The 23879-nt window shown below is 45.1% G+C and overlaps 1 protein-coding gene across 8 annotated transcripts in view; it reads right to left on the reverse strand.

The window, feature by feature from the left end:
* shroom3 (shroom family member 3) overlaps positions 1–23879 on the reverse strand; it is an 83160-nt gene that overhangs the window by 13679 nt on the left and 45602 nt on the right. For 6 of the 8 annotated variants that reach the window (XM_061798895.1, XM_061798892.1, XM_061798890.1 and 3 more), the window contains 12 exons: positions 19942–20133; positions 14347–14669; positions 14034–14262; positions 13212–13267; positions 12501–12963; positions 12110–12394; positions 6448–6850; positions 6241–6371; positions 3344–3454; positions 2794–3251; positions 1787–1993; positions 50–233 (listed from right to left, as the gene is read on the reverse strand). In XM_061798895.1, the coding sequence (XP_061654879.1) occupies positions 50–233; positions 1787–1993; positions 2794–3251; positions 3344–3454; positions 6241–6371; positions 6448–6850; positions 12110–12394; positions 12501–12963; positions 13212–13267; positions 14034–14262; positions 14347–14669; positions 19942–20133 (3042 nt within the window). The remainder of the gene's footprint in view (positions 1–49; positions 234–1786; positions 1994–2793; positions 3252–3343; positions 3455–6240; positions 6372–6447; positions 6851–12109; positions 12395–12500; positions 12964–13211; positions 13268–14033; positions 14263–14346; positions 14670–19941; positions 20134–23879) is intronic. The other 2 variants (XM_061798891.1, XM_061798896.1) reach the window with 2 other exon arrangements.

A 23879-nucleotide genomic window follows, 5' to 3' on the forward strand; every position in this document is an offset into this window, starting at 1 on the left:
GTTTCAACAAACCCTAATTGCCTTGGTGGTTTTAACCAGGCTTAGTTACCGTGGTGGGTGTGACGGAGGCCTCGGAGTGGTCACTCTGCCTGGGTAGTACAAGTTAGACTGAAGGCTTTGCAAGTCAGCTCCAGGAGAAGAGTAGTGACGCCTCTCACTCCAGGAAAGGCTGCGATCCGGCCCAGAGTCTTGGACAGAGAGCAGGCTGGAGGTCGAGGAGAGGCTGAGGGTGTCTGGGGGGCACAATGAGTTGGGAGATGGGAAGAACAAAAAAGGGAGTCAGCATTTTCACTCCATACATTTTCTGGAGTGAAGAAGTGCTTGCCCCCTTCCTGATTTCCATTTTTTTTGCCATGTTTCCCCTCATCAAACCAATTGAAATATTGCTCAAAGACTACACACGTAAACACAAAATGCAGTTTTTATTATTAAGAGAGGAAAAATGGCCCCCGTGTGGAAAAAGTGATTGCCCCCGAAACCTAATAACTGGTTGGGCCACCCTGAGCAGCAACAACTGCAATCACGAGTTTGCCATCACTTGCAATGAGACTCTGACAGCGCTGTGGAGGAATTTTGGTTCGTAATTCCGCCACATTGGAGGTTTTTTTAAGAGCTTTTTAAGCATCTCAATAAGATTCAGGTCAGGACTTTGATTAGGACACTCCAAAGGCATTCTCCTTCAGGATTTCTTGGTAGACAGCAGAATTCACAGTAAGTCTTCCAGGTCCTGAAGCAGGTAAACAAGCCCCAGACCATCACACCACACTACACTACACTACGCGTTTTCTGAAATGCGGTGGTACTTTTACGCCAGATGTAATGGGACACGCACCTTCCAAAAAGTTCAACTTTTGTCGCATCAGACCCCAGAGGATTTTCCCAAAAGTCTTGGCGATCATCCAGATGTCTTCTGGCAAAATTGAGAAAGCCTAAATGTTCTTTTTGCTCAGCAGTGGTTTTCGTCTTGGAACGTTGCCATGCAGGCCATTTTTGCGCAGCCTCTTTCTTGTGGTGGAGGCACGAACACTGACCTTGCTGAAGAAAATGAGGCCAGCAGTTCTTTGGATGTTGTTCTGGGGTCTTTTGTGACCTCTTGGATGAGTCGTCCCTGCACTCTTTGGGTCATTTTGGCCAGGAAGTTTCACCACTGTTTTCTCTTTTTTTTGTTTGCCATTTGTGGATAATGGCTCTCACTGTGGTTCGATGGAGTCCCAAAGCTTTAGAAATGGCTTTTGTCACCTTTTCCACACTGATACAGTAGATCTAAATGATTTTCATTCTTGGGAAACCCGGCATGCTGTCGAGCTTTTGAGGATCTTTTGGTCTCCTTCACTTTGTCATGCAGGTCCTATTTAAGTGATTTCTTGATTGAGAACAGGTTTGGCAGAATCAGGCCTGGCTGTGGCTAGAGAAATTGATCTCAGGTGTGATATGTTTGGGGGGGGGGGGGGGGCATGACTTTTTCAGACAGGGCCATGTAGGTTTGGATTTTTGTCTCCCTTAATAATAAAAATAAGGGAATTTTGTGTTTGGTGATGCAGCAGAAAAAGTGGTGACAGAAAGCAACTGAATTCTTGCTTTGCTAATTCCCAACATATACTGTGGGTCAAACTAGCATTTATTATTTTAAGGTGATAAGATACAAACTCTTAGCATGAGAAAAATAAAAGAAACTACTATGTACAAAAGAGCACAGTGCAGTTTGAAGATCTCACAAACTAAGGAGCTCATTCAAATTCCGTTTCCTCATATTTGTCAATTCACGTTTTAACCTTGAGCAACCCACCTGAATGGTAGTTTTTTTCGGACTGTAGATAAGCGCTGAGAGGCCTCGGCCCACCCCTTTCTCTTCCCTCGTCTTTTTTTTCACTTCTCTTCCTCTGCACGTACTGAGCCACGGCATCTTGCTGAAGCTGACGCAAGTCGGGCCTTGATACGGCGTTGTTTGCAAAGCCGAGTTCAAACATCTTCCGGCGGTCGGCCACGCTGGTCTCTAACAGATAGGGAGAGCAGTGTCATTTTACAAGCTTAGTCACCTCAGCTGAATTTTGTGATAGGGTAGCTAATGACCAGGAGAATCAGTACAACAATAAGATCATTTCAAAGGAAGCAAACAAAGACTTTGGTCTTTACAGTAATGACCGACCAATATATTCATTCATCCCTATCCGTTTCAGGCTCACCGGCAAGCTGGAGTCTGTACCACCGAAGTTAGGATGAGAGGTGGGGTACACTCTGAAGTTATCATCGGGTGTATTTACATCGGGATGTGTTACGGGAAGTTAGAGTAACCCAAAAAATCAACATGCAAGCACGAGGAGAACGTGCAACTAATTCCACACAGCCAACGATTCTTGGGTTGACTCTCCGGAGCTGTCATCTGCAGCTCATTTTGGCCCCGAAGATTTGTTCGCAGTTGTTCTTGATGTTTTGCGCTAAGATCATGACGCCAACCTCTCACCGGTCACTGCAGCGGGATGCTCAGCCCATCTGCCCCCCGAGCTAAGCAAGCCCCCAGGACGCAGACGCCCGGGAATTAGACAGCCCCCAGCACCCAGGAACCAACCGGAGCCCAGGAACCCGCCACACGCAGTTTAGCCAAAGTGGTCAGGCACACGGCTCGGTCGCAGAACGGGCAGGCCCCGAGGAACTGCCAGTGCCCTAACGCTGAAACGCCCCCCCTCCCCCTCGCCACTCACTGTGTGCGCGGGTGTATATTTCAAACCATGTGCAGATCAGTTGAACACTTTTTAGACTTATGATGTATGTTGGAAGTACATTTGTTCCATTTACCTCCTCCAAGCTTGAAGAGACCAGATGTCTCAGAATCTGAAATCCCAATCTCATTCATGCTGTCTGGCTCCGAATAGGAGCGTTTCTTCTGGTCTGCGGTCAGACGTCTGCGTCCGCAGATTCGCAACAGAGCGGGAGTTCCGACCGGCGGGACGCAGGGCAAGGCCGGGGGACTCGGGCCTCGAATCTCGGGGCCGACGACGTGCCGCTCCTTTGGCGTGTGAGGGGATATGACCGGGGCAGCGATAACAATGCTCGGTGGTTTGGGCATGGTTTTAGGGCCTTTCTTCTCTGAGTGGGGGTGGTCGCCCAGGCTAGGCAGAGGCTGATGGCTGCTGGGTGAGGAGGAATTGGAAGAAGAAGCTGCACGTGAGGGACAAACGGGGGAGAAATTGTGTCTCAAGGAGGTAGAACGCAGGACCTTGGACTGCGCATCTTTCAATGAGTTCCTGTAAGATCTGTTTTAAGACAAGGTTTCTGAATTAAGATGGCTGACAGACAAAAAGCCCTGACTGGCCAATGGCAAAACAGTGACTTGTTGACCTCTGACCTGTGGAAGGACGTTTCCTGCAAAATGTTGCTGTCATTGTCTTCCCTGGATCCATCCAGCTGGAGGCTGCTGAGGCTCCTCTCCAGGGCTGAACTGGGATCAGGTGCAGTCCTGAATCAGGAATAAGAGCCCTCAGAAGATGCGCAACCTCCCCCAAGGCTTCATAGGCATAAGAGCCTATATCAAATATCAAATATAATCCATAAATGTCAACTATCAAATAAGAGCCCTCAGAAGATGCGCAACCTCCCCCAAGGCTTCATAGGCATCCTTCTTACAAAGTCATGTGCATAGAAGTATTATTGTGCATCAAAACCATCATTTAATTTGGTTTAGCTTTGAACTTAATTGAATTCATGTCATGTCTTTGTTTCATGTACTGTGATGGACCTACTATTTATCCCCTGCAAAATGATACCAGTACTGTAAATGTACAGAAGGCAGTTTGGATCCAGAAGACATTTTTACTGCTGATGAATGAGATTTTCAGGTTCTGGCCCTGGCAGGTTTTTGCCCATTAAATTGTCAACCCTACTTTTTGAAAACATATGTTTGCATTTACACACAACATATTCCAGAATGACATAAAGTGTACCAAAAAAAAACAACAGCTAGGAAGTCATAAATAACAAAACCAATAAAGGACAAATCGACAAATGACAACATAACTTCCTTGGCAGATGTAATCAAACTCATAGCTGAGTAAACTAACCAACGGTTATCATAAAAATGACACAAAACAAAGGTGAGAGAACACAACGGTAGACAGGGACTCGAGCTGGCTAAGTCAGGGTGACAACGGCGGACGAAGACGAATCAATTACGAGTCAATGAATGTGTAGAAACAAAATGCTCTCATAATCCTTCTGGATGGTATATTTTGGAGGAACGTCCTTCTGGTATGTGTATCTACTTGATCATTTTATGCTCGCTTAGGCACGAGCGCGTTGTAGACGCGTCTTATAATCAGCACGAGATGGTGGCGTGTTCGCACAAACCCGAGTTAGATTTATGAGCACATTGACCTATTGGACACAAATGGCATGCTCTACAAAGTGACCGAGCAAACATCGCATGACCAGGAAAGCGAAACCGAGCTTGAACATTTTTAGAATTCATTATTGTGGTTTTGTACATTGTCATGTCATGCCATGTCTCCACCTATGTCGGGTTTTTTTTCATTGAAAAAACAACTGTGCTTTTCTTTTCAAAATAAGGACTGTACAGTACATCATATAAAATGTCTGACAAAAGTGAGTACACCCCCATGTTTGTGTCATGCTTTAATGGTACAACAATGAAAAGTAGCAGTGTCAGTGTACAGCTTGTAGAGCAGTGTCAATTTACACTCCCCTCAAAGCAACTCCACACGCAGCTGTTTACATGTACTTCTAAACTGCTGGCAACAATAGTGAGTACACCCCTCATGTCCAAATCGTGCGCACAGGGTCAATAATTGATGTGGCCATCATTCTTTTTACAGCTCTGCCTTCCTCTTCTTGGGCACTGAATTGACAGGAGGTTTACGGCGTGTCACTGGAATCCTCTCTTCCACTCCTCCATGACGACATCACATGAGTGGACGCTGATACTGAATAAGGGTTTTGGAGACATGTCCAGTCCATCGGCCAGTCCATCAGCTTTTTAAAGCAAGGCAACGGTTGTCTTTGGACTCCTTATCTTGTCGGAATACTGCCCTGGGCCCAAATTCTGAAGGATAGCATTCATGGTTCTCTCAAGGAACCCTCGCTCCCCAGTGCCGGCAGCACCCGCGCAGCCCCACACCGCGACCCTCCTACCACTATGACTGACTTGACCGATGTCTGAAGACAAGACAAGACAAGCCAAGCTTGTCTTTTGTACTCTTCACCTGGTTGTTGGACACCATCGTGGCCTCATCAGACCACCTGCCATTGTTCCAGTCATCCATGTCCTCAGTCTGCCAGTCTTCAGAAAATTCTTTGTGGGCTTTCCTCTGCATCATTTTTAGAAGAGGTTTCCTTCTGGGATGACAGCCAATCAGCCTGTTTTGATGCCGTGCGTGGCACATGACCCAGCGCTCCTTCAACCTCTGCAGCAATGCCGGCAGCACTCAGACATCTATTTTCCAAAGATAACCTTCGGATATGACGCCAAGTATGTGCACGCGACTTCGCTGGTCGACCAGGGCGAGGCCTGTTCTCGGGGGAACCTGCCCTGTTAACCTGCTATATGGCCTTGGCCGCCGTGCTGCGGTTTCACAGTGTCGGCGATCTTTATATAGCCAAAGCAATCTTTATGTAGGGCGACAATTCCGTTTTCAATCATTTTCAGATCATCTTGAACATCCAGTGAAAAGTCAGAGACGTGACACCGGGCAGGGAAAACGGCTAATTGGGGCCAATTTGGACATTTTTTTTACTTTTGGGTGTACTCGCAAATGGCTGCGTGTTGAGTTATTTTGAGGGGACCAAATATTTACACTGGAATATAAACTGTACAGTGACTGCTATCTTTGTACTAGTAGTGTAATTTCTTCAATGTTAAACCATAAAAAAAAGATGTAATCAAAAATGGTGAAGGGTGTACTTACTTTTGTGAGATACTGTATATAATATAAAGTGTTGCATCTGTATAAACAGTGCATGTACGCACTACCGTTTGAAAGTTTCAAAATGACACTTTTTTTCAATGAAGATAACATTCATCTGAAAATGTGCTTAAAACAAAAACAGAGTCATAACAGTGACGAGCGGCAGCGTGCACTCTGGAGTCATCGACGAACCCCGATAAGCGTGTTCTGGGGATGTGGGAGGAAGCCAGAGTACCCAAAGAAAACCCTAAGCCATCATGGGGAGAAGGTGGAAAAACCACACAGAAATGTAAGATGACTAAAACATTGTGATGAATGAACCCACCTGTCTTTCTTGCAGTTGACGCTGCCTCCTCTGTAGCTCCTAGTTCTATGGGCTTTGCTGGTGCTTCTTTCGAGCATGCTTCTGAGGTCTTCTGCTCCACAGGGGGAACCGTGGGCTTTGTCAGTCACCTGCTTCCAAATGGATGTTAGGATTTATGAATGTTGTATGTGCAATATAAAGATGTATCTCGGGGTTTGTTTGACTTACCCTAGGGAAAGAGTTTTTGTGGTGACCAGGACCAATGCTGTAACTACGTTGGTTTCCTGCTCTGTCACAATGCTCAAAGCGACTGACCCTCTCTAGGACGGAGAGACTACGGGCGGGTCCCTGGATATTGTTGTCATGACTACCGGCAGAGACACCAGTGTTGGGGCTGGTGCAACGCTGTACCTCTACAAGGGCATTCTCGAGACGGGTCAGCGGGTGTTCTTTGTCTCTGTTCTGCTCTTTCTGGTAATGAAGTGCAACTGAGTCACTGTGGTGACGGATAGAGGCCAGAGTGGAGGAGGAGTGCTGAGGGTGAACTGGTGAATGAGAAGGTGGCACTTGTCCCTGGGCAACTCTGGAATATGACATTGGCTCTGGATGAAGGTCGGATTGGTCCATTGATCTGAAAATAGAAGAGGAGATGAGATGAATCATTCATGAGCCCGCTCTTCAACTTCAGGTTTATCTTTATAGTTCCAATTCACACAAAAGTTATTTCAAGGCACTTTCCATATGAAGCATGTTCAGCACTACATTTCTCACACAATTAAGAAAACCCACATGACCAGATTAAAAAAGGTAGATGATATATATATAAACTGTGTATATATATATATATATTCAATAGCACATATTAAAACAATGTTTTTGTCAATGATTGTTTCTTTACAATATTACCTAATATGAATGAATTCAAGTTGTAGCTAATAAACTTGAATATTTTTGTGCAGTTATTTCGAATTTGAAAACACACTTTCACCGACAGGTGAACAGGTTAGTTTGAAAGAGGTGCTTGTCATGATTGGCTATACAGTAAAAGGGGGAGTGTCCCAAAGGACGATCACAAGCAAGGATTGGCTGAGGTTTACCACTCTGCTTGAGCAAAAATGGCAACATTTTAATATGAGCATTTCTCAGCATACAATGGACTCTATGTATCCAGCACTTCCGCACTCAGTGTAAGGTGGCATGTTAACTTCTGGTCGGCGTGTGAACACACAGTGACAACAAAAGTACCAGCACATCTTACTATTGAATAGTTCAGTGCAGTAGTGAACCTATGGCTATTACACAACAGCAGGCTACCGCACGTGAAACAACACGGATTACGTTTCAGTCAGAAGGCGCCTCGGTATCTTGTAACATATTGAAAGCGGAAACTGTTATTCCAGCGGAAATGCTTAATGTCATTCGGGAATCTCAAGAAACCCAACATTGAATGCCTGTGACCTCGGATCCCTCGAGAGGCACTGCATTCAACAAAAACATCATGATGTAAAGGGTAGTACCGCTGTCAGTTAACATCTGCAAGTGCAAGTTAAAACGAAATTCTTTGCGGCCAAGGTCATTTGAGATGAACTGACGCAAAATGCAAAAGTGTGCTGTGGTCTGCCGAGTCCACATTTCCAATTGGTTTTGGAAAATCATGGATGCAGTGTCCTCTGGGCTCAAGAGGAAATGGACCACCCAGATTTTTATCAGAGTAAAGTTCAAAAAGCCAACCTCTGTGATCTTATGGGGGTAGAGACGAGTGTGATTTTATCCCCCTGAATAAAACGGAGATTTGTTGACTCGTAGGAGTGAATTGCCACCAAAATGATGTCATTGTTCTGTTGCTTTACTTCCTGTTTGCCCGTGGCACGGGGGACTTGCGCATCTGGGAATGCACCATTAACGCTGAACGCTACATACACGTACAGCAACATATGTTGGTACGCAGCAACAGTTTGTCAGGGACATCTCTGCCCCTATTTCAGCAAGACAAGACCAGGTTCTGCACATGTTACATTGAAAATGTGTGGCGCATTATGAAGCACGAAATATAACAACGGAGACGCCAGACTGTGGAGAAGCTAACATCAAAAATCAAGCAAGAATAGGAAAGGATTCCACCTAAGAAGTTTCAATAATCAGTGGCCTTCTACTACACTTCTACTCCTTCATAGTGAGATGTGTTGGAGGAATTGTATGTATGCAGTTATCGCAATCAATATTGTTTTGTGCTAATCACATTCAAAGAAGTTAGGACACACAAAAAAAGTCTCTCTTAAAAGATGTTTTAGGATTGTTTTCAGAACTATGTCCCATTGTTTCCAAGTATGTGGTTTTGCATTGCCTTGTGGAGAATACTGTAGACGACTGAAATGTCATCTTGCGAAGATGGTATGTTTCATCTCTGTCAAATTGCAAAGCTCTGTTAGGCCTACGGAATCTCAATACTTGTTTCATGACATCCCCCTTCAGCAATGTACGGCAGACCGGAACGGAAGCATGCTGTTTCGAGCTTGAGAATTGATTGATTGAATTTGAATGGTCAGCATCATCCATGTGTAGGGATGATTACATTTTGAGATAGCTGAAGAATTGGCAGAATGACACACACAAGCGTCTGTTTCCTCTTAAATCAGAAGAGAGTATTCCTTAAATTCAGGCACTGAAAAAACAAAGTGGTTCAGATTCTCTTGTGCATGGGTCACCAACATGGTGCTAGCGGGAAGCCCCCAAGGACCACGAGTAACCCGCGAGCCTGTTCTAAAAATAGCTCACGACAGCCTTGCGTCTGATTTTCTGTGTTGCTATTCTGAACAAAAAATATCACGACTTACCGTTAGAGGCCTAAGATGCCTCTAACGTTTTGTTGCTATTATTTTTTGGAATCACAGCTGCACTGGTAGGAAAATTGGAAAAGACAGTCTTTTAAAAAATAGTACAGATATACTTAGTATGTATTGAAGCGCATGACCAAACCACAGCGTTCATAGAGACACGCTTGCAGCACAACAGCAATGAGACAATTTACCCCTAAAATAATTTGAGCAAATGTGTTCTTTCAGAAGCCTGTATATAGAGATGTGTACCTTTCACATTTGAACCAGTACAGTACCAAATCCTGGTACCTGGGAACTTAATCTTATCAATTTTCAGTACTTCTGTGTGTTTGTGTGGTAATACATACATACATTTGTTCAATTTAACATTTACTTTCCAACATATAAACTGACAAATATAACAAAATAACATCCTAAGTTTAAAACAAATGAGCAAAAGAGAATGGAGTAAAAATAAAGGTATAATATTATAGTGAGTGACAAGCAAGATTTCGTACAATATCTCCCAAATAATAATAAAGTATGAATAATAACAAATGGATTTATGGTGAAGCAAATTTATTTCCAATCATCTGCAGAAGGAACAAAGACAAACAGTAATTGTATGACGATACTCTGCTGTGTTGCTATTTTGTACCTAGTTTGATTGATTTACTAAAGATTTTCTTACATGAATGCTGGACTTGAAACCCATTTGTTAGACTCGGCGTGCTCCATCTAACACTCCGTGACCCCGAAAGAGGCGGCACGGTGGCCGACTGGTTAGAGCGTCAGCCTCACAGTTCTGAGGACCGGGGTTCAATCCTGTGTGGAGTTTGCATGTTCTCCCCGTCGTGCCTGCGTGGCTTTCCTCCGGGCACTCCGCTTTCCTCCCGCATCCCCAAAACATGCATGCTAGCTCAATTGAAAACTCTAAATTGCCCGTAGGTGTGACTGTGAGTGCGAATGGTTGTTTGTTTGTTTGTTTGTATGTGCGCTGCGATTGGCTGGCAACCAGTTGAGGGTGTACCGGGCCCGCCTCCTGCCCGATGACAGCTGGGATAGGCTCCGGCACGCCCGCGAACCGCGTGAGGAGAAGCGGCTCACAAAATGGATGGACCCCGAAAGAATACTTAAACAGCCTTTAGCCGTCTGCTGCTCCTGCCCCGCCACTTGTTAGCCAGAAGCTACCTTCGCCGCGTCGTTATTTTTCCGCCATACTTCCGATCCACGCCGGTTTGTCGTGAACGTGAGTGACCTTGGTAGTACCGACCGAATTAAGCACCGATTTCGGCACCCATCCCTATGCGTATCAAACTAGTATCCCTTCAGTAGCCAAAAAGTAGCTCTCAGATTCAAAAAGGTTGGTGACCCCTGCTCGTGGGGGAAACAAGTAGCAATGGAGCTTACTGAAACTAATAAGTGCATTGTATGTCTGTATTTGACATTGTCTTTAGTTATGTATGTTGCCATGGAAACAGTCACATATCGGAGCTAGTCAGACTTCAATTTATTCATGATGGACTCCCAGATCTTGTTTGTTAAGGTTCTTACTTGTCACACTAGTGTCCAAAGAAGTCAACACTGTTGTTGCGACTTTCAGCTGTTCCCATCAAGGGTCGCCACAGCGAGTCACTCGCATAATTTGTTGTGCAGTTTTATTTTATTTTTCAGCCAGACGCCCGATCTGACACAATCCACCCATTTGATTTAGGTTTTTATCTGGGCTTGGGACGGGCAGTTGCTGGGTATTGGGGCACTGGCCGACAAAAGACAGCACCACGTACACAACAAATGGTAAGATGTAAATACAAGAAAATGCTCTTGGATAATGACAGTTAGGCTGGAGTCTTATTGCTTTGAATGTGAGATCATCTATTTTTCTTTTCCTCTGTACTGCTTGTCGTCTGAACCAATTATTCGAGTAGTCAACGTGTCATCTTTAACGCTGCCCAAATGACGCTTACAATCAACATCATGTGCCTGAAATCAACAGGCGGTGGGTCCGCGCAGCAACCGAGCACCGCCTAAACCGTGTGGAGATATCTGAGACTGGTAGCAAAATATGATAGCCTATCCTCAAATCTAACAAAAGCACAACAGCTACAGTATGCATGCCCATCTGAAAAGGTACTCGCTAACACTAGCCGACGAACAGCCCAAGTCTTCGCGTCAAGCTGTCAGTTAGCTAACTCGTCGAACGCCCTCCTGGAACAGAGAAAATGTAGAGAATATACTGTAGCGTCTGCTTGCCTTTCAGTTGAAATGAGCATTTCAGTTGGAATAAGCACGGGTTGTGGTCGATCAACAACTGTCAGCTGTAACGACACCAAAAACAAAACACTCAAGCCTTCACCCCGTAGACACATGCTGATGATCCTCCTCTTCCTCATTCCAGTCGCACCAACCCCTGACTCAATCACCCAAAATCTGCCTCACAGACAGTCCGAATATATCGAATTCCAGCAGAAAGACATCTAACACAGTTACGAGCAGGGTCATTACAATACATGATTGCAAAGCAGTCCCTCCTATGTTTAAAAAAAAAAAATACAGTACTGTAGCGACCCTGCAGTTGTGTTTCGGGAACTGGAGTTCGACTTTTACAAATTCCGACTGCCTTCAAGGCAATGAAGGTGTATGAAAGTGATTGGATGAGTGAGTCGAGGGTGGGGCGACTGCATCCGGGGACGGGAGGGAGCTACGTCTATGGTGGGGAGTATGAGCTTGCATCTGTAGGCAAAAGGCAAACAGTTGTGTGACAACTTCAAATATATAAATGGCCTCATCGATTAGTCAACATCAGATTAGCGTTGAATAACAAAAAAAAAACCCGGAAGACGTTCAACCCTTAAGAGTTCTTGCACGATATGCTGGTGTCTCACAAGGCATTTACCAGGAACCACCAAATTTTATATGAAGGCATAGTTTTCAGATTAGTCAAATTTATAATTGTACGACCTTTGGGTTATTCGATTTGAGAGGTTCTACTCTCTTTCTAAAAACCTTTGACGAAGGAACCTCAATGTATTAGAAAGTCTTATCCCAGTAGTCATCCTTCAACCTGTACATACCTTCTAATTTGGCCCTCAGGCTGTCCAGTTGTGTAAGGGTCCCTCCGCTCTTGGTAGTTCTGGGACCCAAGAGCTGGAGTTGACTGAGTTTGGGGACTTCGTAAATCTTGTTCTTGTAACATTTGGTTGCGGGGTCCTTGGTTAGAATGCAACTGAAGGTGATGGGGGCTGTGAGACTGAGACCCCTGCTGTCGATGAAACATGTTGGCCCCTGCCTGGCTCTCGGATCTCCCTGCAGTAGGAAAGGGTCTGTTGTGTCCAAAATGATTATCCTCCTGTTGATTCCTAATAGTCAGAGGGGCAAGCGAGGGTCCAGGGGAAAACATGCATTTAGTTCATTTACACTGTTACATGTCTTCTATTGACACTCAAAAGACAATTGAATCATTACCTGTCCGACTCATGTGCTCGGCACTGCAATGTGGCAACTGTTGGAGCAACGGAGTTGGAGTATGGCAATGAAATGTTCATTTGATGACCTTTTTCAATAGCTGTCAGTTTTCCATCTCTCCATTGCTCAGTTGCTTCCTCCTCTTGCCCTCTGGCGTTCTCCAGGCTTTGCTCCTGCTGCCGGTTGCTGTCCTTGGCCAGTGCGGGATCGACTCCCAAGGATGGTGACATGGGACTTGCGCTGGGTATCTGTGCATAGTGGGACTCAGGTTGGAGTAGAGGGTACACTCCTGTGGGCAGAATGAGGCGTCCTGATGGGGGAACTGGGCTTGAAAGGCTTGTGGAAGGTCCAGAAGGTGACCCTGGCAGGGGAAAGCCCTGCCGGGGCTTTGTGGTGGGGCTGCTCTCTGGACTCTTTTCTATGACCGTGTGGAGCTGACCCTCAGTGATGCACGAGCCTTTAGCTGAAATTACAATAAGGTAAAATATCAATCAATCATTTTCTATACCACTATCCTCCTTATGGTCAGGGATGAGCAGGGGCCTAGCTCAGCTGATTTTGGACGAGGGACGGGGTACACCCTGGACTAGTCGCCAGCCAAACGCAGATAAGGTAAAATATGTTTTATATATTGATATAGCTGAGTAAGTGGCAGATTTGGCTCTTCATTTCTGTTCTTAAAATGAAAAAATGCAGAGGACCTCTTCATACCTGTACTTGAGACAACTGGGCCACTGGAGTGATGATAGGAGCCCTTCTGCAGAGATCTGAGTGGAACACGATCCATTAGATTACATTTCATTTTCACAAGAAGATAACATTAAACACAGAGGTGCATATAAGTGTTGCGCAGGTGAAAATATTAAAAGAGCAAACGATTCGACTGTATCAGTGCACTTGTGCGCACCACCCAGCATTTGGCGGCGGTAGACGAGGCTGGAGGTTCAAACGCAAATGAACCAATCTTTTCAGTAAACGTAACTTCGTTGCTTTCTCAGTTAAGTTGAGGTCAGCTACGAGTCTGTTCCCCTGAATGGCGCCACTCACGGAAGCCGACGGCCGTGTCTGCTTGGTGCGCAAAGGGGCCGAAGATGAGACATCGCCGTAATGGGCTCCGTGGGGCATACAGGCGTCTCTGTCTTGCTGTACAGCAGCTACGACGGTCTGTGAAAATACACCAGACCGTGGAGCAATAAAGAATGGGGACCACTGCCCTAGAGAAGGAGACCAAATCACGGTCCCACACTGCAAGTCAGGGGTGGTGCTAAGTGGAATGGCGCCATATGCAAGATCCCTCAAATCAATGTTTTGTTTTACTTTTTCAAAAATTGAATGACATTCACTTGCAATGAAAAGGCATTTTGTATGTAACAATATACTCAAACAAAGTCAAATAACAGCATATATGTTCAAGGATATTCAATAAAATAAAATTAAATGTTTTTGCCATGAAGTAAATGCTGTTGTCTCAAAAATGTGTCAAATCAGCGTTCATTCAAAATGTATTCCTTCTGAAAAAGCCAACCGCCTCACCTATTAACTGCCCGGGGTTGCTCCACACTGGACCAAGAGTTGGGCCTCTCATGGTTTTTGATGGCTGCAAAGCTGTCGCTGCGTCGCGGCGGAGCAGGTGCCCCCTTCAGGTTCTCATAAGAGCTGTGACTGGTTCCAGGAGCCCATATCGCACCTACACTGTGCCTGTTTGCAGCCAGCACACTACTGCTATTACCTCCGCTGCTGCTGCCACGGTAACAGACTCTACCTATTAAAGCAGGTAGCAAGGGTTAACCAAAATCATTAATGCCCCCAAGCCAAAATGACCGCTTTCCTTAAAATGGTACTTTACTTGGTGGATCTCTGCTTTGCCCTCCTTTCACTCCTTCCCAACTCCTTGAATCACTGTTACGTAGTGATACAGCCGACGGAGAGCTCAATTCCTGCTCTTGAGAGAGCCCCTGCTGGGCATTGTAAACTGTCCGGATGTAACGCATGCCAGCTTGTTGCATCTCTCCACTTCCTTCTCTCTGGGGCACAGCCTCCAGTGAATAGGAGCGCTCGGGACTGAATGTGGGAGCAGAGGCAAGGTACTCCGGGATGCTGGAGCTGGTGGAGAAGGAGGAGTATGCAGAGTCTCGCTTGCTGTGGAGGTGGTCAATGCTGTTGGAGGACCTGGAATGAGACATGCAGTATATTAGAGTAATTTGAGTCAGAAAATAGCGCTCCTGCTGGGGACTCCATCGTTCTGCTGGGGGACTTCAATGCTCACGTGGGCAATGACTGTGAGACCTGGAAGGGCGCGATTGGGAGGAACGGCCCCCCCGATCAGAACCCGAGCGGTGTTCTGTTACTGGACTTCTGTGCTCGTCACGGATTGTCCATAACGAACACCATGTTCAAGCATAAGGGTGTCCACACCATAGGACACCCTAGGACACCCTAGGTCGCAGTTCGATGATCGACTATGTGGTTGTGTCATCGGCCGCATGTCTTGGACACTCGGGTGAAGAGAGGGGCGGAGCTGTCAACTGATCACCACCTGGTGGTGAGTTGGCTCCGATGGTGGTGGAAGATGCCGGTCCGACGTGGCAGGTCCAAACGTAGTGTGAGGGTCTGCTGGGAACGTCTGGCAGAATCCCCTGTCAGAATGAGTTTCAACTCCCACCTCCGACAGAACTTTGCTCATGTTCCGGGGAAGGCGGGGGACATCGAGTCCGAGTGGACCATGTTCCGCGCCTCCATTGCTGAGGCGGCCGACCGGAGCTGTGGCCGTAAGGTGGTCGGTGCCTGTCGTGCTGAAGAAGGAGTCCTATCAGGCTTTTTTGGCCGGTGGGACTCCTGAGGCAGCTGAAGGGTACCGGCTGGCCAAGCGGAATGCAGCTTTGGTGGTCGCTGAAGCAAAAACTCGGGTATGGGAGGAGTTCGGTGAGTCCATGGAGAAAGACTTCCGGACGGTTCGAGGAAATTCTGGTCCACCATCCGGCGTCTCAGGAGAGGAAAGCAGTGCACCATCAACACTGCGTTTAGTGGGGATGGGGCGCTGCTGACCTCGACTCGGGACATTGTGAGTCGGTGGGGAGAATACTTAAAAGACCTCCTCAATTCCACCGACACGCCTTCCCATGAGGAAGCAGAGTGTGGGTTCTCTGAGGCGGGCTCTCCTATCTCTGGGTTTTAGGTCACCGAGGGGGTTAAAAAGCTCTTCGGTGGCAAAGGTGGATGAGATTCGCCCAGAGTTCCTAAAGGCTCTGGATGTTGAGGGCCGTCCTGGTTGACACGCCTCTGCAACATCACGTGGACATCGGGGACAGTGCTTCTGGATTGACAGACTGGGGTGGTGGCCCCCCTTTTTAAGAAGGGGGACTGCAGGGTGTGCTCGAACTACAGGGGGATCACACTCCTCAGCCTCCCTGTTCCATATATGTATATATGTATATATATATATATATATATATATATCTTCTTCTTCTTTTCCTTTCGGCTTGTCCCCTTAGGGGTCGCCACAGCGCGTCATCCTTTTCCATGAGAGCCTATCTCCTGCATCCTCCTCTCGAACACCAACTGCCAACATGTCTTCCCTCACGACATCCATCAACCTTCTCTTTGGTCTTCCTCTAGCTCTCTTGCCTGGCAGCTCCATCCTCATCATCCTTCTACCAATATACTCACTCTCTCTCCTCTGGACGTGTCCAAACCATTGAAGTCTGCTCTCTCTAACTTTGTCTCCAAAACATCGAACCTTGGCTGTCCCTCTGATGAGCTAATTTTATCCAACCTGGTCACTCCGAGAGCGAACCTCAACATCTTCATTTCCGCCACCTCCAGCTCTGCTTCCTGTTTTCTCTTCAGTGCCACTGTCTCTAATCCATACATCATGGCTGGCCTCACCACTGTTTTATAAACTTTGCCCTTCATCCTAGCAGAGACTCTTCTGTCACATAACACACCTGACACCTTCCTCCACCCGTTCCAACCTGCTTGGACCCGTTTCTTCACTTCCCGACCACACTCACCATTGCTCTGGACGGTTGACCCCAAGTATTTAAAGTCCTCTACCCTTGCCATCTCTTCTCCCTGTAGCCTCATTCTTCCCCCACCACCCCTCTAGATCTACAAAGCCACAATGTAGCTCCTTCTGACCTTCTCTGTACTTTTCCATCAACATCCTCAAGGCAAATAATGCATCTGTGGTACTCTTTCTAGGCATGAAACCATACTGTTGCTCGCAAATACTCACTTCTGTCCTGAGTCTAGCCTCCACTACTCTCCATAACTCCATTGTGTGGCTCATCAACTTTATTCCTCTATAGTTGCCACAGCTCTGCACATCACCTTTGTTCTTAAAAATGGGCACCAGTACACTTTTCCTCCATTCCTCAGGCATCTTCTCACGCACTAGAATTCTATTGAACAAGCTGGTCAAAAACTCCACAGCCACCTCTCCTAGATGCTTCCATACCTCCACAGGAATGTCATCAGGACCAACTGCCTTTCCATTTTTCATTCTCTTTAATGCCTTTCTAACTTCCCCCTTACTAGTCATTGCCACTTCCTGGTCCACCACACTTGCCTCTTCTACTCTCCCTTCTCTATCATTTTCCTCATTCATCAACTCCTCGAAGTATTCTTTCCATCTACCTAGCACACTGCTGGCACCAGTCAACATATTTCCATCTCTATCCTTAATCACCCTAACCTGCTGCACATCCTTCCCATCTCTATCCCTCTGTCTGGCCAGCCTGTATAGATCCTTTTCTCCTTCTTTAGTGTCCAACCTGCCATACATGTCATCATATGCCTCTTGTTTGGCCTTTGCCACCTCTACCTTTGCCCTGTGTCGCATCTCAATGTATTCCTTTCGCCTCTCCTCGGTCCTCTCAGTGTCCCACTTCTTCTTAGCTAACCGTTTTCCTTGTATGATTTCCTGTACTGTGAGGTTCCACCACCAAGTCTCCTTCTCTCCTTTCCTGCCAGAAGATACACCAAGTACTCTCCTGCCTGCTTCTCTGATCACCTTGGCTGCAGTGGTCCAGTCTTCTGGAAGCTCTTCCCGTCCACCGAGAGCCTGTATCACCTCTTCCCGAAAAGCTGCACAACACTCGTCCTGTCTCAGCTTCCACCACATGGTTCTCTTCTCTGGCTTTGTCTTCCTAATTTTCCTCCCCACCACCAGAGTCATCTTACACACCACCATCCTATGCTGTCTAGCCACACTCTCCCCTACCACTACCTTACAGTTGGTAACCTCCTTCAGATTACATCGTCTGCACAAGATGTAATCCACCTGTGTGCTTCTACCTCCGCTCTTGTAGGTCACCCTATTTTCGTGCCTCTTCTGGAAAAAAGTGTTCACTACAGCCATTTGCATCCTTGTTGCAAAGTCTACCACCATCTGTCCCTCCAAGTTCCTTTCCTGGATGCCGTACTTACCCATCACTTCTTCATCACCCCTATTACCTTCACCAACATGTCCATTACAATCTGCGCCAATTACGACTCTCTCTCTGTCTGGGATGCTCAGAACTACATCATCTAGCTCCTTCCAGAATTTCTCTTTCACCTCTAGGTCACATCCTACCTGTGGGGCATAGCCACTAATCACATTACACATAACACCCTCAATTTCAAATTTCAGCCTCATCACTCGATCTGATACTCTTTTCACCTCCAAGACATTCTTAGCCAACTCTTCTTTTAAAATAACCCCGACTCCATTTCTCTTCCCATCTACACCATGGTAAAATAATTTAAACCCTGCCCCTAAACTTCTAGCCTTACTGCCTTTCCACCTGGTCTCCTGGACACACAATATATCAACCTTTCTCCTAATCATCATGTCAACCAACTCCCGAGATTTTCCTGTCATAGTCCCAACATTCAAAGTCCCCACATTCAGTTCTAGGCTCTGTGTTTTCCTCTTCTCTTTCTGCCGAAGAACCCGCTTTCCACCTCTTCTTCTTCTTCTTCTTTGACTTCGACTTCGACCCACAGTAGCTGAATTTCCAACAGCGCCCTGCAGGTTGACGGCGCCGGTGGCGGACGTTGTTAACCCGGGCCACGACCGATCCGGTATGGAATTCTTTGGATGAACGCTCATATTTGTTTGGCAAGGTTTTAAGCCGGATGCCCTTCCTGACGCAACCCTCTGCATTTATCCGGGCTTGGGACCGGCCTACAGTTTGCACTGACTTGTGCCCCCCATAGGGCTGCATTATATATATATATATACATATACACATATATATATATACATATACACATATATATATATATATATATATATATATTCACACCTACGGGCAATTTAGAGTTGTCAATTAACCTAGCATGCATGTTTTTAGGATGTGGAAGGAAACATATTTGTGAAAGCACCATTAATGCTGAAAGGTACATACAGGTTTTGGAGAAGCATATGCTGCCATCCAAGCAACGTCTTTTTCATGGATGCCCCTGCTTATTTCAGCAAGACAATGCCAAACCACATTCTGCACGTGTTACAACAGTGTGGCTTCGTAGTAAAAGAGTGCGGTACTAGACTGGCCTGCCTGCAGTCCAGACCTGTCTCCCATTGAAAATGCGTGGCGCTTTATGAAGCGTAAAATACGACAACTGAGACCCCGGACTGTTGAACAGTTGAAGCTGTACATCGAGCAAGAATGGGAAAGAATTCCACCTACAAAGCTTCAACAATGAGTGTCCTCAGTTCCCAAACGTTTATTGAATGTTGTTAAAAGAAAAGGTGATGTAACACAGTGGTAAACATGACCCTGTCCCAGCTTTTTTGGAACCTGTTGCAGCCGTAAAATTCTAAGTTAAGGATTATTTGCTAAAAACAATAAGGTTTATCAGTTTGAACATTAAATATCTTGTCTTTGTAGTGTATTCAATCAAATATAGGTTGAACATAATGTAAAAATCATTGTATTCTGTTTTTATTTACGTTTAACACAATGTCCCAACTTCATTGGAATTGGGGTTGTATACAGCATGCATTTTACCTGTGAAAGAGGAGACTGAAGGGAGTAACCCCTGAAAGCAATAACAATATTCATCTCTTCCCAGATGAGTGGAAGATTTTGAATAAGGTGGTCCAACTATATTTTCATCCAATTCACTTATTGTTGATGCAGTAAGCAAGTGGCCAAATAACTTTTGTCTAGATAGTGTGATGTTCTCGCCAAGAAATTGTCAGGGACTTCGTTATCTTTGTGAATTAATATTTGTGATTTAAATATAGAAACTTTCTACACTCATTGTTGGCTGACTCTCTCCACGCAATCATTTGCCAAGCTACTGTACATGTCAGTCATTAAAGGCAGCACCGCTGACTGAAGATTGAGGACTCCCTCCTTCAGTTTCCAGGCTTTAGCTAAGCTTCGGTAAAATGTAGAGTCTTACATGTCTGGGCTTCACGTCATTAAAAATAGTTATTGTTAATATGAACCTGGAAGAGGATAGCTGTTGGCAGGAGGAGTAGGCATGGTGAGGCGCACTGTGGGTGTGATGGTGCTGGAGGTGTGCAGACTGAGGAGGATCCAGGCTCTCCATGCTGCCTCTTGAGCTGTACTGGTCAGGACTCTTCCTCAGGTAGCCGCCATCCGACTCAAAGCCACCTGAGAGGTCAGCGGTGGAGGCACTGCTCAACACACAGACGGATGCACATTTTAAGACTACAAATATATGATTATCATCTTGCAGTATCCTTTCCTGCATGTACAAAACAGTATTCATTTGATTCATGTTTATTCCTAAATCCTTAATACTAGTGACTAGTGCGTAATGTAGTTTTTCTATATCTACACATAACGTACAACTTCCATTCGTTTTAAACACAATAATTGAGTTCCCAACCTTCAATTTATTTTGGACTTTCTCTTCTCCAAAAAGCGTCTAAATAAGACATACCGCTGGTGGTGCTTGTACAACACTTTGAGAATCACTGGCATAAACCATTAAATAGGGTCTAAATAGGGTACATTAGGCAAATAGAGTCCTGCAGAGGTTACTCTCATTCCAATCAATTTGGGAACGAGTCAGCCCAAACCAACTAAATGTTATGTTTTCATATTTGTATCATTTATGTTTAATTTTGGGCATTTATGTTAATGCTTGTGGAGTTATTTACATCATAGTCTGGGGAATTTAAACATAAACGTTGTAAACGTATATTCATTATAGGTCAGTTGAACTGTACATGAAAATGACCAACCTCAACCCTATTGAGCATTTCTGGACTATGTTTAAAAGCCTATATGCTCGGAATCTACCTATTCGACCAAAAGGAGTGGTCAAATATCCAACTAGAATCAATCAGAATCTTGTTGAGGACTACAAAAAGCATCTGGCTAAGGTCAAATTTGATGAGAGAAATTTAACCAAATATAAGTGGGAGTAGATGTATATACTGTATGTATATATTTGAGCCTGAATGGATAATTTTTACCCTGTGTCGACAATTTCTGCACACAATTCTTTTTCTTAAAACTCATCGAAGATGTCCGTTGTACAACCCCAATTCCAATGAAGTTGGGACGTTGTGTTAAACATAAATAAAAACAGAATACAATGATTTGCAAATCATCTTCAACCTATATTTAATCGAATACAGTACAAAGACAAGATATTTAATGTTCAAACCGATTAACTTTATTGTTTTTAGCAAATAATCATTAACTTTGAATTTTACGGCTGCAACAGGTTCTAAAAAAGCTGGGACAGGCTCATGTTTACCACTGTGTTACATCACCTTTTCTTTTAACAACATTCAATAAACGTTTGGGAACTGAGGACACTCATTGTTGAAGCTTTGTAGGTGGAATTCTTTCCCATTCTTGCTCGATGTACAGCTTCAGCTGTTCAACAGTCCGGGGTCTCAGTTGTCGTATTTTACGCTTGATAATGTGCCACACATTTTCAATGGGAGACAGGTCTGGACTGCAGGCAGGCCAGTCTAGTACCTGCACTCACTCTTTTACCACGAAGCCACGCTGTTGTAACACGTGCAGAATGTGGTTTGGCATAGTCTTGCTGAAATAAGCAGGGGTGTCCATGAAAAAGACGTTGCTTGGATGGCAGCATATGTTTCTCCAAAACCTGTATGTACCTTTCAGCATTACTGGTGCCTTCGCAGATGTGTAAGTTACCCATGCCATTGGCACTAACACAGCCCCATACCATCACAGATGCTGGCTTTTGAATTTTGCATCCATAACAGTCCGGATGGTTCTTTTCCTCTTTGCCCCGGAGGACACGACGTTCATAATTTCCCAAAACAATTGGAAATGTGGACTTGTCGGACCACAGAAGACTTTTCCACTTTGCATCAGTCCATCTTAGATGAGCTCGGGCCCAGAGATGCCGGCGGCGTTTCTGGGTGTCGTTGATAAATGGCTTTTGCTCTGCATCGTAGAGTTTCAAGTTGCACTTATGGATGTAGCGACAAACTGTATTTACTGACATTGGTTTTCTGAAATGTTCCTAAGCCCATGCGGTGATATCCTTTACACATTGATGTCGGTTTTTGATGCGGTGCCGCCTGAGGGATCGCAGGTCACGGGCATTCAATGTTGGTTTTCGGCCTTGCCGCTTCCATGCAGTGATTTCTCTGAACCTTTGGATGATATTATGGACCGTAGATGATGAAATCCCTCAATTCCTTGCAATTGTACGTTGAGGAACATTGTCCTTAAACTGTTCGACTATTTTCTCACGCCCCATCTTTGCTTGTGATTGACTGAGCAATTCAGGGAAGCTCCTTTTCTAGCCAATCATGGCACCCACCTGTTCACCTGTGGGATGTTCCAAACAGGTGTTTGATGAGCATTCCTCAACTTTCTCCGTCTTTTTTGGAACGTGTTGCAGCCATCAAATTCCAAGTTCATGATTATTTGCTCAAAACAATCAAGTTGATCAGTTTGAACATTAAATATCTTGTCTTTGTCGTGTATTGAATGAAATATAGGTTGAACATGATTTGCAAATCATTGTATTCTGTTTTTATTTATGTTTAACACAACATCCCCAGCTTCATTGAAATTGGGCTTGTATAATCATTCTACCCGGGTAAAAGAATGATTCAAATCAACAATTAAAATCCTCACATCAAAGGGGGAGATTTGCATTTTTAAAGCACTTTTTGTCATATTTGTTAAAATTCTCAGTATAAAACTGAAAGTAGTACTTTCATAAAATGATCATCCCTCTCGAGCCCCATCGTGTATCTCTAATTCGATTTTTTTCCCCCCAATTTTCTAATTAGATATTTAAGAAAACAAAGGAAGAACAACCATTGAGGGACAGAAGGCATGACGGACGAGGTCACTGTCTTGCGCTGACCTATTAGCGTAGCGTGAAACTGAAACTGAAAATACCCACATCTGGAAAATCAAAAAGATGCCCATCCCTCGCCCTCAGGTAACTGAAAGGATTCCGGAGCGACTTTGAATGAGTAACACTTCATGCAAATCTTGTCAAACTGTAAACTCCCCCGACATGTCATTCAATTCTTTATCGTTCAATCATTTTGCACTTCAAAGCATTTCCCCTCAAAGTCGAGCAATTCTTAAACAATGAAAACGCAACACTAAAATTCAAGCATTTTATTTCCTACCAACATGTGATGTTTGTAACCTGGCAACAATAAATACATTTGGTTTTGGGTGCTGTGCGCTGTGTGCGTGCGTGTGTGCACGTCACACTTTGATTCACCAACTCTTCCAACCGAACACGATGTAATTACTGCTTTTGAAGAGAGGGCAGTCTTTGTCCGTCCTTCTTCTTTCCGTGTCAGTAACTAAGCCCGTTTCACGAACTTCAATCAGCCCCTCCGGCTCTATCCACAATTTCTTAGGTCTAAAGGCATTACAAGGCAAAACAACATCCTATCCCAAATGGCTCGGATCGATAGGAATGTAACAGTACAACGGTAGAGTCAGTAGCGTGCGTGTATCTGCTGTAAGGGCTGAGATGTTGCCATGGGAGACCTGGAGGTGACGTGGGGAGGGAACATGAAGAATTCCCCCTCTCTTTGGGTGCTAGCGTCAATGGCCCCGCCTAACAAACAGAGTCATGTCAGAGGCTTTCTCTTCCATTTACTGCTGTTTAACAAAAACACTGACGTCGCTTCGTCTGATGATCTAAATCTCTTTACATAACACAAATGTACAGTAATACACCACAGCACTGCTTTCCTCAAGGTTTGCACATGCAGAAATGAGCGCAAACTTGACTGCTCATATTAAAGCTGACCTATCAACCGGTTACACCCAGGATGGGGTCTACCAAATCAGCAAAATGGCAAGTTCTGGGAGTAGTATATCCAAATAGAGCAATTTTATTTCTAAAACCTGAGATGGATAATTATTCAGCCGGCAGCACGGTGGG

This window comes from Phyllopteryx taeniolatus, chromosome 15, assembly GCF_024500385.1.
Source record: "Phyllopteryx taeniolatus isolate TA_2022b chromosome 15, UOR_Ptae_1.2, whole genome shotgun sequence".
Taxonomy (NCBI): domain Eukaryota; kingdom Metazoa; phylum Chordata; class Actinopteri; order Syngnathiformes; family Syngnathidae; genus Phyllopteryx; species Phyllopteryx taeniolatus.